Raw genomic sequence first — 16,570 nt, forward strand, 5'->3', positions numbered from 1 at the left:
GACATAACTAAAAAAAAAAAAAGTTGCAGACACCTTTTATCCCACGATTTGTTTTCTAAAAGACTCAATGTCATTCTCAGAAGATTACTCGCATATGCTCACATATTTTACCAAAATGTTTTTTCACCTGGTAACGATCTGCAAGTCTTGCTCTCTGCAGTTATAGAGCTGCTTTTAAGTTGCAAGAATTCCTGGGTCTTACTGAATTTCTAATTTCTCCATCCCCTTATAAACTAACATTTAGCACTTGGGAAAGTGCCAGACCCGGCCTGGGACGCTGCCGTCTGCTATTGTGCAGCCGCGCAGGTGTGAGCGGGCGACAGCTACGCAGCTCTCCAGAACCACCTTATTGCGGTATTTCACCCCAATTTGTATAGTCCCTTCTGGGGGGCGGCGGTGACTCCAGGTTCCTGCCCATCTCCTGAACACTCTTCACCCCCCGTGATGGCCCATCACTACGGTCACGACTGATTTTTATCACCGATATGGCCATTAGCCTTCTAGGAGCTGAACTGAGTCTAGAAGCAGCTACAGCTGATGAGTCCCCAGGACTGTGAACCTCGCCGTGATAGCCCTAAGGTGCTGGATCCATCCCCGCAGCCTGCCGTAGGGCTTCCACCTGCCCTGCAAGGTGGGCAAGGCTTTGCCCAGCCTGGAGAACTGGCGCAGGAGCCGAGTGCCCCGATGGACCCAGCTCATCCAGGGTACGTGAAAGAGAAGCTGCGAGATTTCTCCTGGTTCATTCCTCTCGGCTGAAACCGTTGCTGTGTATCGAGGCTCTGGAAAGCTGCCGGTTTTCCCCTCTATTAGTCCTCGAGGAGCTCTGGAGGGGAAGCTGTGATTCACTTTTTCAGTTGTACTTTTACTGGAAACTTGAGAACATCGTACATTGTCATCCTTCCCTTCTTCCAGCAGCGTGCCTGCGCGGCTCGCAGCAAACGGACCCCGACAAAACCTCCACGAGCTGGGGGAGGCAGGAGGGGGGACTCAGAAGAACATCAACTACGTGAGGTTCCGGGGACTTTTGGGGCTACACGTCCAGCAGACTGCTTACTGGGCTTTCTCTTTTAGAAACTTCCAGAGAAACTCCATCTCTGTACAGAGAGCAGGAATAAATAGAAAATATTCATACTCAAATTCTCCAAGCAGACTCAGCAGAACTGTAACGGTGCATCGGTCCGTGTTGGTTCCCTGCACACTTCGTGGCCCCAGGGAAGTGGGGTTCGGTCAGCCATCCTGCACAGATCGCGGTTGCAAACCTCACTGCAATTCTGCACTTGGGCCGCTGCTTTCCTTGCTCAGTCTCAAGCAAACGAGAACAAACCCGATCCGCGTTGCGAGCGCAACGCTGCATGCCACTGCCATCCGTAAAGGAATTTGGGTTTTCCCAGCCTGCGCTTGCTTCCTTCTCAGCCCCTCGTCCTTGCTCTGCCAGGGTTGCACAGAGCAAACTAGCCCCCCAGGTCCCCCGAGCTGGGCAGGGGTTTCCACAGCTGCTATTTAAAAAGCAGAGTTTCTGTCTCTGAAATACCTTCCCTCCGTGGGCAAGGGCCCAGCAGTGCCGCTCCCGCAGCACGCACACCAGACGGAGGGGGAAGAAACTGCTTCCAGGAATTATTGTAGACAGAAGGAACCAAACCCGAACCTTTGAGGATTTATGCTTTGACACCACAGTTGGGAAACAGACACAACGCAACAGCCCCGGGGTCCTTGGCTGTGCCTGGGGCCAGGCAGATGCTGCCAGTCCTCCACCACCCACCCGGGCCCACCGTTATTACCGAAAGAAAGGGCTGTAATTGGATTGGACTGGGAAGAACAGCATCAAAAATATTTTTTTTTTTTCCCAAAAGTCTCACCACACACATGAATTCCTCCCTGCACATCACAGGAATATGAACACATTAATCCTGGGGCGGAGGAGCCAGAAAGCACACTTCTTGCCTGATAAGGAATTTCTTCGTTTGTGTAACTTAGAGACAAGTTCACAGTGAGAAATAAGAAAAAAACCAAGTTTTACCACATGATCATCCTTATCCACACATTTACATTATTTAAAACTCTGAGATCCTTGGCCTCCAGTCAAACGCATGCATTTTGTGGCTAAATACCAAGATCTCCATACCACGTTTCTGCGAGTAATAATTCACGGGGCTGCTTAAGACCCAGGATCTTCTGCAACCAGCTGGCACAGACCTGCCCTCACCCTCCCTTTGCAGATGCCAGCAAGGCAGGCGAAGCAGACCCCGTGCTACCTTGGCTTGGGATTCAACAGCTGGGAAGACGACGCTGGAACAGGCTGATTTATCATCAGGGCATCCTGAACCCTCCCGCTAAATCTTCATCAGCACCATCACCGCCTTCCCCTCCCTGCAGCCCAGGTACCAGGCGCTGTTCCAGCCTTCCTAAGCCCACTTGAACTCCTGGCCTCGCATTTCAGAGCCATTAACCACAACCTGAACGCCCACCCCTTGTTACAGGGATGCCTAGGTAATTCCTCACACCTTACATCAGTACCCACACGAGCATCGGTTACATAAATCGACTCCTTTCATGAGCTGATGAGGGTTTTCCTCCGCTCTGTTTCGGAACAGAAAGGCTACTGTGCTGCTTTGCTTTCCACGGTACCGCTGCCCAGAACAGCCCTGCACATCTCGGGGCAAACGTGACCTGATGAAACGGGGGACAAAACGCCCGCTAACTTCAGTGGGGACAGGGGTCCAGCCAAGAAAGGCGTTCGAGAATGGGGCAGAACCACCCCAAGAACACTGAAAGTCCTCGATCAAGGGCAGAATAGAGATTTTAAAAAAAGAAAGGTATGTTAGGACAGCCTGAGAGTGGGTGCAGCTCACAGACACCGTGCTGCGAGTGCCCTGGACAACACCAGCTCTGGGCTGCAGGGGATAGAGGGGAGCCACAGCCCCAACACACTTAAAGCTGCACCATCCCCTTCCCAGCAGTTTTCCCAGTGTGGGCTTGGGGCCAGCTCCTCCAGGAAGGATGCACCACAAGCCTCCGTGCTCCCAGCTGGCAGATGACAAAAGCTTCAGAGAAAGCTTTCGGGCTCGCCTTCCCCCTCTGGCACAGACGGGCAGGTCTGGACAGTGCTGCCAAGGACTCTCCAGCGGCATGCATCAGCAGGAACAGCATGGGTGACGCCATGAGTCTCCTGTCCAGCACCCGAGGTCCTTTGGGTGCTCAACCCTCTGGTTCTCAAGCGGCGGTTTCAGCAAAGCACAGCTCCAACCCAATTTTATGGCTGCTTTTATTTGAGGCATGACCCCATTTGAAGTAACAAGTCTTCCCTAAACCAGGGCTGCAGCATAACCACGAGAGATGTTAACATTCAAAGGAGCTGGGAGGGCTTTCTTTAAAGGAGATAAGAAAATACACAGTAATATGTAAGCGAGAACAGGGCAAGCTACACTGCCGAGCTGGTTATCTCTGCACCGTACACTAGTTGTGTGCACTTGCCTGGATGCTGACTGCCTTCCAGGATAAGAAAGGGTTGATTGCAAGAAATAATACTGATTTTAATGCGCAAGTACTTGTTCACATGCACATACATCACTACAGAGAATCCAGACGCGATTTATCAAGCCTGCAATTACTTTGGTTTGTGTTGCTGGATCCTTTGTGGCTGTTACAAAAACAAAATAGCTTTTCCCAGCCAAGGCAACCACTGTTTGGAGACAGAAGGCCCAGGCACTGCTGGCTTCTCACCATGCTGTGTGTTTTGCTGCTGATGCCCTCCAGACACCGCCTCCTTCAGCCTCCCCAAAATTACGTGAAAGATCAGATGCCGAGCTGCCCTGAGCCCTGCTTCTCTTTGCAAAGCAACAGCCCACATCTCCAGAGGTCCCTCCTCAATGCTGCACCCCCAGCCCTTTCTCCTGCGGGGTTCATAACCAGTCCAGGGAAACCGGAGTGTCCCACGGAGAGAAAAAAAAAAGGTTTCTTCCATTTCCCAGGCGCTGTCATGCAACTGTGCCAGACACGCTAGGAAACAACGCGGTTCCTCTTTGCCGACACAGCCGTGCTGTTTGCACCGTGGGTCTTTCCTGCTGCCTCAAAACTTCACTTCTCCAGGGGTCCCGGTGCCACTGACACCCCCCAGCTCCCTCCGGAGCTCAGTGCGGCTCCCGGCGAGCGAGGCCACCGCAGATGTGCTCCCCAACAGCTGGCACGGTCCTGCGGCCGGCAGAGCCACGGGGAGGAGCGCTCTGGGTGCTGCTTTCCATCGTGGTGTTTGGAAATTACATGTTCACATTGGATCAGAAACTCTCAGTTTTTCTCCTTCCAGACGGAGTACGGGAACAGCCGGATAAGAGAAAAAACCATCAAACCCAGCGTGCCGTTCCTAATGACAGACTGTGCTAACGATAGACGTGCCCATCTATTTGCAGTCCAGCCACACGGTCACGCCTGACTGTGACCAAAGTTTGCATCGCAACCAAAATCCCACTAACTTCAGTTGTTCCCTCCAAAGTATAGGGGAGAGATATTGCCTGCACTGCATGGGGAAGTTTTACACACTAATGGTTTATTCCTCCCACAAACGGTCAGCCCTCCTGGCTCTTTACGTATTTCCCCACCGGTGTATCCAAATGTCTTAACGAAGCAAATTTGATAAGCAGGATAATCAGCATCTCCGCCCATCAAATTCAATGGGCTCTCTGCATCACCAACACTTTGAAATCCAGACGGGCCGCGTCGGTTTAGGGACATCCCGTCAGACCACACAGTAACTCCCCCTTCTTGTCTTCCCCCCGTTCCGCCTTCCCTGCTGAACTTTCTAGTCAAAGGGCATTTATTGACCACAGCTTGAAAACAAAACCAATCTTGTTCTGTATCTTGGAAACACAGAATGTCAAGGGTTCACAGAGAAAGGACACGGGATGGAAGAAGCCCAGAGGGCACCAGAGGACTGGAAGCCCTTCGCTGCCAGGGTCGCTGCCTAGCTCCCTGCCTTCCCTTGGCACACACGCCCAGCTGGAAGCCTCCTTTGGTAAAACAGAATTAACATCAAATTTCTTATGTCTTCACTAAAGACATACAACAAACAAGCTCGTTATTTCAAATATATTTCAAAACACATTTATTTAAAAAAAAATAAAAATCTCCTTGTGTTGATTTGCAAACTGTATTTTGTTGAAGGCAGCCTACAGAAAGGACGCTGCTTGGAGAGCACCCTTCTGCCCGAGGCAGAAGATACTAATCCACGCCTCTGCATGCGGGGCTTTCCTGGAGCTCAGCCTCGTAGCGGAGTCCAGGGTAGTGATCCGCAGCTATTACAAACGGCAGCTGCTGGACATGCACACAAACCAACAAAATCCCCCGTCGCTGCCCCAGGACACGGTTCCCTTGCTAGCACCAGGTCGCCCTGCTCTCCAGGAGGCAGGTCCCGGAGCAGGGATCCGCTCACACCGAGGAGGTAGTGCCAGACATGCTTCCAGCGATGACTAACGGCTGGGCAGAGTCGTCTGGATCCAACAGGTCACTCGGGAAACAGGAGAGAGAGATCCAAGAGCCATGTCACCGAGCATTTGCTTTGGGCCAAACTAAAAATAGACCTAATAAAGCGTTACTGGAGCTGCTTTCCTTACTGTAGAAAAAATAAACTATTCAGTTTTTCCTATCATGAGAGAGGCCACCCCACAGACTTCTCTGGGCATGGCCGAGGTGTGTTTGCTCTTGGAGGAGCCACCTAACCCATCCAACAGTGCGATCTCCTCCCTGAGAGGAGCCATCCGATGCTGAACAGTTCCTCACCGTCACCAGCTCCTGTTCGTTCCCGTCTTGCAGAAGCCTGAGCATTTATTTTTGCCTGACTATGAGATATGAGAGCCTTTAAACTCTGCATTTATGAAGGCTTTAAGGCCTGACAAAACCATTGCAATCCTTTTGCCTACCTTCTTGCCCAGCAAAGCCCAGGCCACCTCACCCACGAACCCTGCAGCACTGCAAGGCTGCGGGTCATCACCAGCAACACCTGCTATGGAGAATCCGCTGCTCCTCTGGGCACACTGCAAGGTCTCACAGTTAAAAATATCCACCTCGGTAAGGTGTAGTTGGGCAAACCCAACCTGAAGCCACAGATCCTCCTGCTGCCAGAAGTCCTCCACACAGCAGCTTCCAGACCGCCGCGAGGTCGTTAATGAACATTTCTGCATCTCAAGCAAGCTAAACAGAGAAATCATCCTTAACCCCACCAAGGTACATACCAGCTCCTCTGCCAGCTCCTCTCATGGTGGAGCAGAGCTGTATCAGTGTGACACAACCGTGCAAGAAGTCACCTCTTAGGAGAGGAGATGCCCCTTCACAGAGATACCGCTGACACCACGTACACCGACACAGCGGCTACCACCACCAGCGTGGTCACAGCTACCGCCAGCAAGATTCAAGCGCCGCTTCCTAACCACAAGGACCGGGTGGACACCAGCAGAAAGCTGTGCACATACCACGTGCCTCCTGCGGAGGAGTACTCAAGGGTCCGCTCTCAGCCAACAAACAGACACCAACTGATACCAGTGGCTAAAATGGGGTGTAAAAGTGGGAATTCAGCCCATAAATCCATGCAGTAGAAGCCCTCATACACTAGAATAAAATGCTGCCACGCTGCAGGTGAAAGTTGTTTTCAGCAAAACCTTATCCTAACTCCTGACAAAGATGTTCTGCTGTCAAACCACCTGAGCAGCTGCTCACCAAGACCTTCCATCGCTACACGAGGATTTCCACCTCTTCCAAGGAGAGCTCCACCAGCCTGCGGACAGCCAGGAAGGGAACCCTTGTCCTGCCCTGGGTACAGCCCCCGTTTGGGGCAGAAGACCATCCAGTCTCCCTAAAACTCCTCCTAATGGAAAGCAAAACAACCATCCTCCTTGGCTATGCGAAATTTCACCTGCATTAAGGGTTTTCTTGATTTTCTTTTTTTTTTTTTTCCTTTTTTTTTTTTCTTCCTTTCCTACTGCTGAAGCCACATCATCCCCGTGGCACGGGCTGAGCTCAGGGGACTCTGCTTCGGCTGGCTCGGACACCACTGTGCCATGAACCATGAGGAACCAACGAGGCTTTGCTCCATTTACAGCAGGGCTCCTTCCCCACTGCCCAGGCTTCCAGTCAGAAGCTATATGTTTTCCAAGAGAAGTATAAACAGTAAGTGATAGCTCTTTATAGCAGGAAATGCCTTTTTAATCTGAAGTGGAAAATTGTATAAACTTATTTAAATGTATCACAGATAACATTAGTCATTTGTGAGCCTTATAAGGAGTGTTCATTTTGACTGGATAAATTATGATTTGTATTAGGAACCTTTAGCTACAGAATTAATTCCGACGGAAAGCAAAAAAACCCCAAGCCTTCATTTTGTTTTGAAATATTCTAAAAAAGTGAATTTGGCAGGACCTTCAAATGTATATTCATTGAACAGATGTTTAGGAAAAGGGTAGGTGGATGTTAATGAAGCGGGAGGCTTTGCCCAAAGGAGATTTTGATCCCAGTGCTACTCTTGCTCGAGTCGCTAAACCCTCCATTGGGTTGAAGGATCTGACCCCGCTCACAGCCTGCACGAGCCTTGCAAGGTGCAAATGATAATCCAGACTTATATAAAGGAACTGGACCCACTTATGGTATCAGTGACCTTTTAGAAAATAATTTTGTCTCACTGTTTTTAGAAATGCAGAACAGTTACATGGACCACGGGGACACACCAAGAACAGAACCTACGGGCACATCTGCTCCGGGGCCGGCCGCAAGCCTTCTGCGGAGGAGCCAAGCAAAGCTGACACGAGCACATCAAGCAGAAGAGGACCTACCTGTTCACGGAGAGCGATAGCTGGTCCATGCACGCTTTGATCTTGTTTTGTGCTTCTAGGTGTGTCATGTTCTCCGTGCTCTCTCCGTTAATTGCCAGAATAATATCTCCTGGGCACAGGTTTGCCATGGCTGCTTTACTGCCAGGGTTAATCTAGGCAGGGAAAAAGAAGGGGTTACTTAAAAGAATGTTTGTTTTTTAAAAAGTCCAGTTTCTTGGAATAAGCAGCAGATAAAGGGAATAGTTATTTCTGGAGAAGACACGTGTTTTGCCTACGCCAACGGTATCTACCAGAGGTTGGATGTCAGAACCAGGGCTCTCGGGTCAGCCCCAGTTCTCCGAGGACCATCCTCTACAACAACGCCCTTTTAAATAAGGGATTTCTGTCAACCCCCGTCAGCATATGACCACATCCTCTCTTCAGATTTGTCTCTTGCTTAAAATAATGCAATACCCTCTTTCAAAAGAGATGCTTTAGACTCCTTTGGCTTGCAGGCCTTAAATCATGCTGTGAGAGTCAGTCCCTAAAGAGCACACGCAACCCTCCTCCTTGCCTAACTAGAAGATGAGCACGGTCATCCTAATTGCTTCCTGTGGAGAGGTTGCATCTGACATCAGTTTTTCCTGACCATCATTCCAATGACTCGTCTCTTTCTAGCCCTGCATGGAATATCACGCAGCTCGTTAAGTCTCCACAACTCTTTCCTCCTGGTTTTGTAGGAATGCCAGAACCTTATAAAACTCGTAACTTCTTTCCTGGGGAACTAATGACAGGTCCAGGTACTGTTTGTGGTCAGCCATAAGACCAATCCTGCAGCCCATAAAAGAGTTTCTCGAGAAATGACCATTTCATTTACATCAGCCCAAATGTGGTTTTAATTTTTGCAATAATATAAAGTGATGCAAGGCATAGGCAGGACAGGTAAATGTGTCTGTTTAAACTCTTAATAGCTACGTGCTTGCCTTCTAATTTCCTCTTCAGTCATTCAGAGCATCTGCTAACGCTCCGCTAACCAACCACATGGTTTATCAAGTGAGAAAGCAGAGTCTGACTTGGGGTTATTCATCTCTCACCGCACGTAGAGTGCGATGGTGCTTTGATTCTGTTTAGTGTTGATTTACACGGGTGTAATCCCCTGTCTCAGGCGATGGATCTCTGCTCCATCGCACCCTGCTCGAAAGATTGAGGCAACAGGATCACTGCTCTATCCTCCATCTCCCCTCGGGCGTAGCTTACCTCCGTGCATGGGGGCAACCAGACGCTAACAACAGGTATGGTTTTTCAGACAGTTTGCCACCAAGTGCTGGCCATCTGCTCCATGGTGCCCACGAGCCCCCTGACCACCGCAGGCCATCGTTAAACAGGCAGTCTTTTAGAAAGTCTGTTTTCGTCTTGATCTGTTTTTTCCAGTTCTATTTTCATAGGGAATTTGAAGAGGGTTTAGCCTTAACACCAAAGCCCTTTGTGGGACGTGCTGGGGCTGCTCGCATGGACCGAGGCCGATAAAACAGCCAGCGAGAGGCAGACAGCACCCGGTGAAACACGGACCCACTGCACCGCTCCCTGCGCGATTACAGCCATGATACTACTGAAACATGAACCCGAAGGTGTTTGAGGAGCTCCAAACCACTTTTTTGCATTTAAGTAGAACTGGCAGCCTGAACCAAGCCTTTTGTTGCGTTGTCAGAGTAAATCGGCATTTGCCCTTTGCTCTTCAATAGTTGCAGCCAGGCTATTTTGCTCTAACAAAACCTGCCGGACCAACTCCTTCCCTGCTCGCAGGCTCCCCTGTGACTCAGCTCAGAGCAAACAACAGGAGGCACTTCTGAACACAGCACACCTTAGCCGTAAAGCTCTGACACAGGGCATTTCAACCCAGGATCGGTTTATTTTTTCCCTGGTATGCATTCGTCCTGTTGGTTTTTTGAACCCATGTAGGAAGACATGGCATCCACAGAGCATGAGGCTCCTTCTACAGCCACAGAAGCTGCCAGACCCACCAGAAGCTCAACCAGCACCTCCAAGGAAGCATCTCCATGCACTTGCCTGTTGTCATCTGCTTCCCTCGATGTCTGCCCTGCAGCCCCAGCTGCCAGCAGACTTTTGGACTAACAGACCTTCAGTTTGGCCCAGGACAGCTGTATTTTGTTCTTCTCTATTCGATGCTGTCTAGATGCCTGATAGTTTTTTCTCCCTGCACTGATCTTAACCAGATTGTAGCTTCCTTGGAGAATAAGCTGTTCATAAACGGGGCTCTTAGGTGTTTCCCGTTTTTAGATTCTGGTTTATTTCAAATTATTTTGGCAGTATCTTCATATTAGCATTTTATGCAATCCATGGAGATGACTGAGGGCTTGAAATGGAGCTGCACTCCAAGAACTCATTAGTTTGAGATACAGCATCAGTGTCACTGCAGCTTGGGAATCAGTATTGTAACGTCTGTCAGGTCCAAAGTTTGTATTTTAGTGAATAATGTTTAAAATACGTCAAACCAAGTTCTCCTAACTCGCAGCTGTGCAAAGCCATTGACAGCAAACGTGCCACAGAAAGCCCTACGAGCCTGGCTGTGGTCTGGGCTGCGTCCGAATCCTCGTGCAAGGGTCCCACCTGCTTCGCTCCGCGCGGATCCATGCAGCCAGCCTACAGCAAAACCAGGATCTCCATAAGGACAAGGATGCAATCTTAAGGATAGTTATTTTTGTAACGGAGTCTATGCTTGGGGTGAAACATCCAAGAAAGATGACCCTCTTTTGGCACATAGAAACGAACAAACACACGAGGAAGGAGCAGGAGGGACCTGGGTGTCTCGGTCAGGCACCCATCAAGCTACAAGCAGCCAGCACCCACAGCCAGCAGCAATCGGCTCAACCCAGAATGCTCCTTAACCAGCCTCTTTCCTTACAAAGGCCAGCTACTGCCCAACGAGCTGCCGCACCTACTACTATGAACAAGTACACCCACAAAAAAAGCTTTTTGTCGTTCAAGTGATAACCTTGTTTTGCATATTAGTCTGTTCTCCAGGGCTATGGCTAAGGGATGTAACTACAGCTGCGTGCGTTGCCTGGGGGTGTAAGGTCTCTCCAGGGCAGTGACATTAAAGCCCAGCAGTGCAGAGAGGTTTGGGGATGGAGCTTTTACCAGAGGATCACATTCATGCCTCCCTCCAGCGGGGCCTGGGGTCTGCCGTGAGCAGGACCCACAGTGCATGCGGTTTTGAGAGTAACAGGATAACGTTATGAGCTTAAAAACACTGCAGCCAAAACCTGCACCGAGTCACTGGAGCCCTGTGTTCTCAAAAGGGGCCTCCAAAGGAACTGAGGTTTGAGAACAGGATAGGCTTAAGAAAAACAGTGATAAGATTTTTGCTTGTTTGTTTTTGAAGTTCTCCATCAGTGCTAAGAACAAACCATTTTAAAAATCAAGTTTGCATGAACACAGACCAAGACAAGACCGATGGATACGTAACTCGGGGTGGTGTAAGCGGTCTCCCCGGGACCAGGACGGGTTGCGTCTCCCCACCACATGCTGCCTTTCTACGAGCAACGACGAGTACCCTAAAGCAGAGCCCCAGCGCACGCACTGGAGCCGAGCGCGGGCTCCGTCCCATGGAGCCTGCTGCGCCCTGCGTGTGCCACGCCTCGTCTTGCCCACGCTGGGTGCCTGCCAGCATTTGGGCTGTTTGTCTGCTTTTCTCCAGCGAAGAGCTCAAGCAGGGTAAGCATTCCACGCTAGCAAGGAGCCAGCCCAGTCCTTCACACCCTGCTAACCCCCGGGGCTGCAGGGCCCCACGTGGGTGCTGGTATTTCGGTGCCGGAGCAAGGGGCTGGTGGAGAATCACGCGGGTGGACGGGGTGGTCTGAGCCCTCGTGCTGCTGGCAGCTCACGGGGTCTCGTTCCACGCAAGGCACCCAGCGCCCAGAGAGCTCTGCTTGCGCCCTACGCGTTCAGAGCAGTCAAGCGTATGGCACTGAGAGCCAAACCCACAGCAAACACCGCAGGCTTAACGAAACATAAATATTTTTATTCAAGTTCCCCTAAAGGTTTTTCTTTTTCAGCTAGACAAGAATCCAGCCTCATTTGGAAGCTCCGAGCTCCCAAAGCCACAACTTTATACAGCAGTGACCCAAGCTCTGATGGGAACTCCAGGCCACCAGGTAACTTAGGCTGCTAGTTACGGTTGCCCTGCACTTAAAGATGTTTTCCCACCAACATAAATCTAAAGCCAACTGATGGAGACTTGGGGTGAAGTTGCACCAGACAGCTTAGCCAACCCCACAGCTTGCCCACGAGAGGGGAGAGGACCTTCTCTCCGCACCTTCCCCCTCCCAGGTGCCATCCAGGCTCTTCCCTCGTGCCAGCCCTGGTGCTCAGCAGGTTTGGGTTTGTTTTTTTTTAAGCACAGCCTGGGACGCAATTCAGCAGAGCTGAACAGTTTTCTGAGAGTGAATCAAAGGAACTCCGAGTAATGGATCCAGTGCACTGGACCCATCATCTGGGCCCAGGGGAGGGATGGAGTTAGCTGGTGGTGAGCTCTTCATGAGATGATTAAGCAGATCCCGCACAGCACTATACGTGCAATACCCACTACCCATCACCTCGTCACTTCTGCATCTTCAGCAGGAAGGAACCGAGCACGAAATCCGTGCGGGACCAGCCAGTGTGCTGGGAAGGTCACTGGCACACGTGTTTTCACCGCTCCTTTTATGCCCGTAGAAGCGCATTTGCGTGTACTCTGCCCAAGAAGACCGCGCACGCACAGCACGGCGTCTGCTCCGGGAACGCAGCGTAAACGTATGTCATTTTTAGTGCTCTCCCAAAATTAAATAAAGCCAAGAGAGAACAATGTCCTGCATTTAACCCCTCCACAAAAATAAGCAGCTGCTGCTTCGTTTCTCTCAAAAAAATGCAGACGCATAAGAGTATTTAGAAACTGAAAATACTAAGAGAAACAAAAAACATGCACAGCTAAATATTGTAACAGCCGGGCACGTGGAGGTTTGCAGAGCGTGTGCTCCTGGTAAGTAGCTCCAGGCTCTCGAGAGCACAGAGCAGCCTCTCCCCGCACAGCGTGCCTGCTGCAGGGATTCACGCCAGTAGGAAGCCAGCACGTATTTTTTTCCCCCCTTTTCTAAAAAGCGTATTATTCTCCCTAATCCCCTCAGGACAAGTCTCGTTTGTGACGCCTTTGCACGTCCTCCGCATAGCGCTGTGCTTCAAAAAATACTAGAGGTCCAGTATCGGTGCCTGGCTCAGTCCTTTTATATTATTCCAGCAGGAAAAGGAGAATTTTAAAGAAAGAGACCCCTGATTAAACAGACTTCAGATTGAACAGCCCTTCTCTCACTGTCCTCTGCCTCCTCCGTCACCGCAGGAGGTTCGGTCACAGCGCTGCGAGCTGCACCCCCACACCGAGGACAACGAGGGGGGATGTGACCCACAGGCTGTGGCACTGGACCAACACCCCACAAGTTAGTGTCTCCTTTTGCCAAGTCATCGACCAGCCAATTCTGCTGTCGACCAACTGTATCTGCACAATTACAAACCAATTTTTTTTAAATAAGTCTTCCCAATTATTTTCCCCCCCACCTTTCCCAAGATTACCACCCACCACTCTCCTCTCCTCCAAGGGAACCAGCCTCAAGTATCCCCAGCCAAGTGGATACTCTGATGCTATGGAACAGATTGGAAAAACCCTAAAGCCAGCAGCGGCTATCTTATCTGGCCGCTGGAGCCTCGTTAGGATTTACTAAGTGCTAGCATCTGACATCAGGCCAATAAAATAAAGCACATTAAGGCAACCGTTGCACTAAGCCAGTTGGTGTTGGAAGCTGTGCAATCTAATTTAGTAAGCAAGATTATTTGCGCTGAGAGGAGTTTACTCTTGAAACACATATAGTGTTATACTTTCCCCCCTGGAGATCAAGCACAGAAGCGTGTCAGGGCTGTAAGACCAGTCAGCGCAGATCAAGTCTTAGGGGACAAAGTCCCCCATGTCTCACAGAATCATAGGATTGTTTAGGCTGGAAAAGACCTTTAAGATCATTGAGTCCAACTGTTAACCTAACACTACCAAGACCACCACTACACCATGTCCCTAAGCACCACGTCTACACGGCTTTTAAATACCTCCAGGGATGGCGACTCCACCACTGCCCTGGGCAGCCTGTTCCAATGCTTGGTGACCCTTTCAGTGAAGAAATTTTTCCTAATATCCAGTCTAAACCTCTCCTCGTGCAACTTGAGGCCATTGCCTCTCGTCCCATCACTTGTTACCTGGGAGAAGAGACCGACCCCACCTCTCTACACCCTCCTGTCAGGTAGCTGTAGGGAGCGATGAGGTCTCCCCTCAGCCCCCTTTTCTCCAGGGTGAACAACCCCAGGTCCCTCAGCCGCTCCCCATCAGCCTTGTGCTCCAGAGCCTTCCCCAGCTCCGTTGCCCTTCTCTGGACACGCTCCAGCCCCTCCATGTCTCTCTTGGAGTGAGGGGCCCAACACCGAACACAGCATTCGAGGTGCGGCCTCACCAGTGCCCAGTACAGGGGACGATCACTGCCCTACTCCTGCTGGCCACGCTATTCCTGATACAAGCCTGATACAAGGATGCTGTTGGCCGCCTTGGCCACCTGGGCACCCTGCTGGCTCATATTCAGCCGGCTGTCGACCAGCACCCCCAGGTCCTTTTCCGCCGGGCAGCTTTCCAGCCACTCTTCCCCAAGCCTGTAGCGTCGCGTGGGGCTGTTGCGACCCAAGTGCAGGACCCGGCACTGAGCCTCGTTGCATCTCGCAGGGATAAGCCACACGCCACGGCAGCGGCTCAGCTCAGAAGCAGCTTTGCTCAAGCCATCTCTAGAATTGGGCCAACACCACAAGCTGAAACAATCAACGCTTTAGTGAAAGGTTAATTTGTTATAGTAACTTAACCTCCCTCACCCCCTTTTTTTTTTTTTTTAACTCTTTTACCCAGAAGCCCGCCTCTGTAACGTCACCTGCGCCAGGACCCAAGGACGAGGGACGCGGTTCCTCCTCGCTGCCTGCGCGGGTCTTGGCACAGCCGTCGGAAAGAAGAACTTAGTATTTAGTCTCCCAGTAGTTTTTACTCAAATTAACAAAAGGTACCTAGTCAAGCCGATCACAGCTGCATAATAAAGGCAGCTTTCTCTCTCATGGATCTCCTTCACTTTTTAAAAAAAGTGCTACTGTAACAAAACACAACGCATCAATTAATTAAGCCATCTTCCCAGAATTTAATGGGTTAAAACACACCATCCCATACAAGCCTACACTGACCACATCACTTCTCTTAAATCAAGGGTAGCTTGTTACAGGCAAGTCTGGGGAAATTCTCTGTTCTGCAAGCGTGATCAAAAGGGCCTGATTAAAGCCCTCAAGAGGCCTTCAAGATAGTGTGACAAAATTCTCACCTTTTAAACAAAGCAAGCCTGTTCTATTATCAGGAAGCATGCTACGGGGCAGCAGATGATCTTACGGTAGCAATACCTTTTAAAACAGGAAGAACCAAGAGTTAAATGACTAATGAAGATAAATTCCCCGAATCCTTCAAGCATTCTTTGCAGGGATTCTCTTCAGCTTTTCAAAGCATCATGCCTTGAACTGACATACATTCCTCACCAATCCATTTGCATTTTTCTAATTGCTTATATAGAAGTCCAACGGATCAAGACGTTATTTAGGTATGCTGCACAGCACAGTAAACGAAGAGCATCGTTTATGCGACGGGAATTCATGTAACTACTGAAGAAAACAAGCAGCAGCTTAAGGGCATACAAGGAAAGGAACCAGAGTACGAGCATTATAAAAAGGCAAGGCACTTGAAAATCCTTTTGAATTCAAGTACTGATGGATCCAAATCCAAATTTAGAATCAGATTCTTCGAGTAGATCCTAATCCAGCTTAAAGGCTGAGGTCTCTGTACAAAGAAAAGGCTGGAAAAAAATCAATGAAATCAATGAATTTTAGAGCAACCAACCACATAACCCAAGTGCAAACCTCGAAGAGCTGATTGAGAAAGGCAGAGGTTGTTCAGACACTTGTGCCTGGCTTATCTTGCCAAAAGCTTCCCTTGCTCGGCCCAAGGGCACCCAGAGCAGCACTCGGAGCAGGAGCAGCAGCGAGCGCAGCACCGCGCTGCCTGCCGCGTTCACCGTCACCAGGAGCCCTCTTACCCCTTCCTCCCAGGACACGTTGCAGATGCATTGCTCTGCCACACAGAATGACCCGCTCGTAACCACTACGGCTGCTATGACACTTCAGTCTGCTTCATCCTCACTCTGGTACGTTGGGGAGCAAGGCCAGGGCTGGACAGCCTGCCCCAGGGGACACCGGCTAACCCGTGACGTGGGTGCGCTCGGAGCATCACCGCAGTCCCCGAGACACTGCACCGTTGCATGCCACTTGGCAAACTGGATTCAGCAGCATCAGAGAAAGCTTTTATGATCATATTTGGTTCATGTCCAACAGATCTTCAGCTCTCCAGTGAAGCCTCCCCTTCTCAGACACCTCTCAGCCAGCAGCAGGGCTTCCTCAACCCTTGTTTGGAGAAACCCCTGGGTGCTTAGCAGAAGACACGCAGGAGCTGCTGGAGCTCTCCTTTTCAAACCACCGGCCTTCTCGGCCAGGAAGGTGGGTTGATACTTTTTTTCCTATCAAAAGGAAAGCAGCCACAGAGGTATCTCCAAACAGAAGAAAGTTCTCCGACGTAAAAAGTTGCAGTTCTGCTGGTGAGTAAACCTGAAGCTTCG

General features: G+C 50.4%; 1 protein-coding gene across 1 annotated transcript in view; it reads right to left on the reverse strand.

Annotated features, from left to right (window-relative positions):
- Positions 1-16,570, reverse strand: part of PDLIM4 (PDZ and LIM domain 4) — a 54,616-nt gene that overhangs the window by 30,683 nt on the left and 7,363 nt on the right. Inside the window, exon 2 of the mRNA XM_072872552.1 lies at positions 7,812-7,963. Within this exon, the coding sequence (XP_072728653.1) occupies positions 7,812-7,963 (152 nt within the window). The remainder of the gene's footprint in view (positions 1-7,811; positions 7,964-16,570) is intronic.

This window comes from Ciconia boyciana, chromosome 9 (assembly GCF_034638445.1).
Source record: "Ciconia boyciana chromosome 9, ASM3463844v1, whole genome shotgun sequence".
Lineage (NCBI taxonomy): Eukaryota > Metazoa > Chordata > Aves > Ciconiiformes > Ciconiidae > Ciconia > Ciconia boyciana.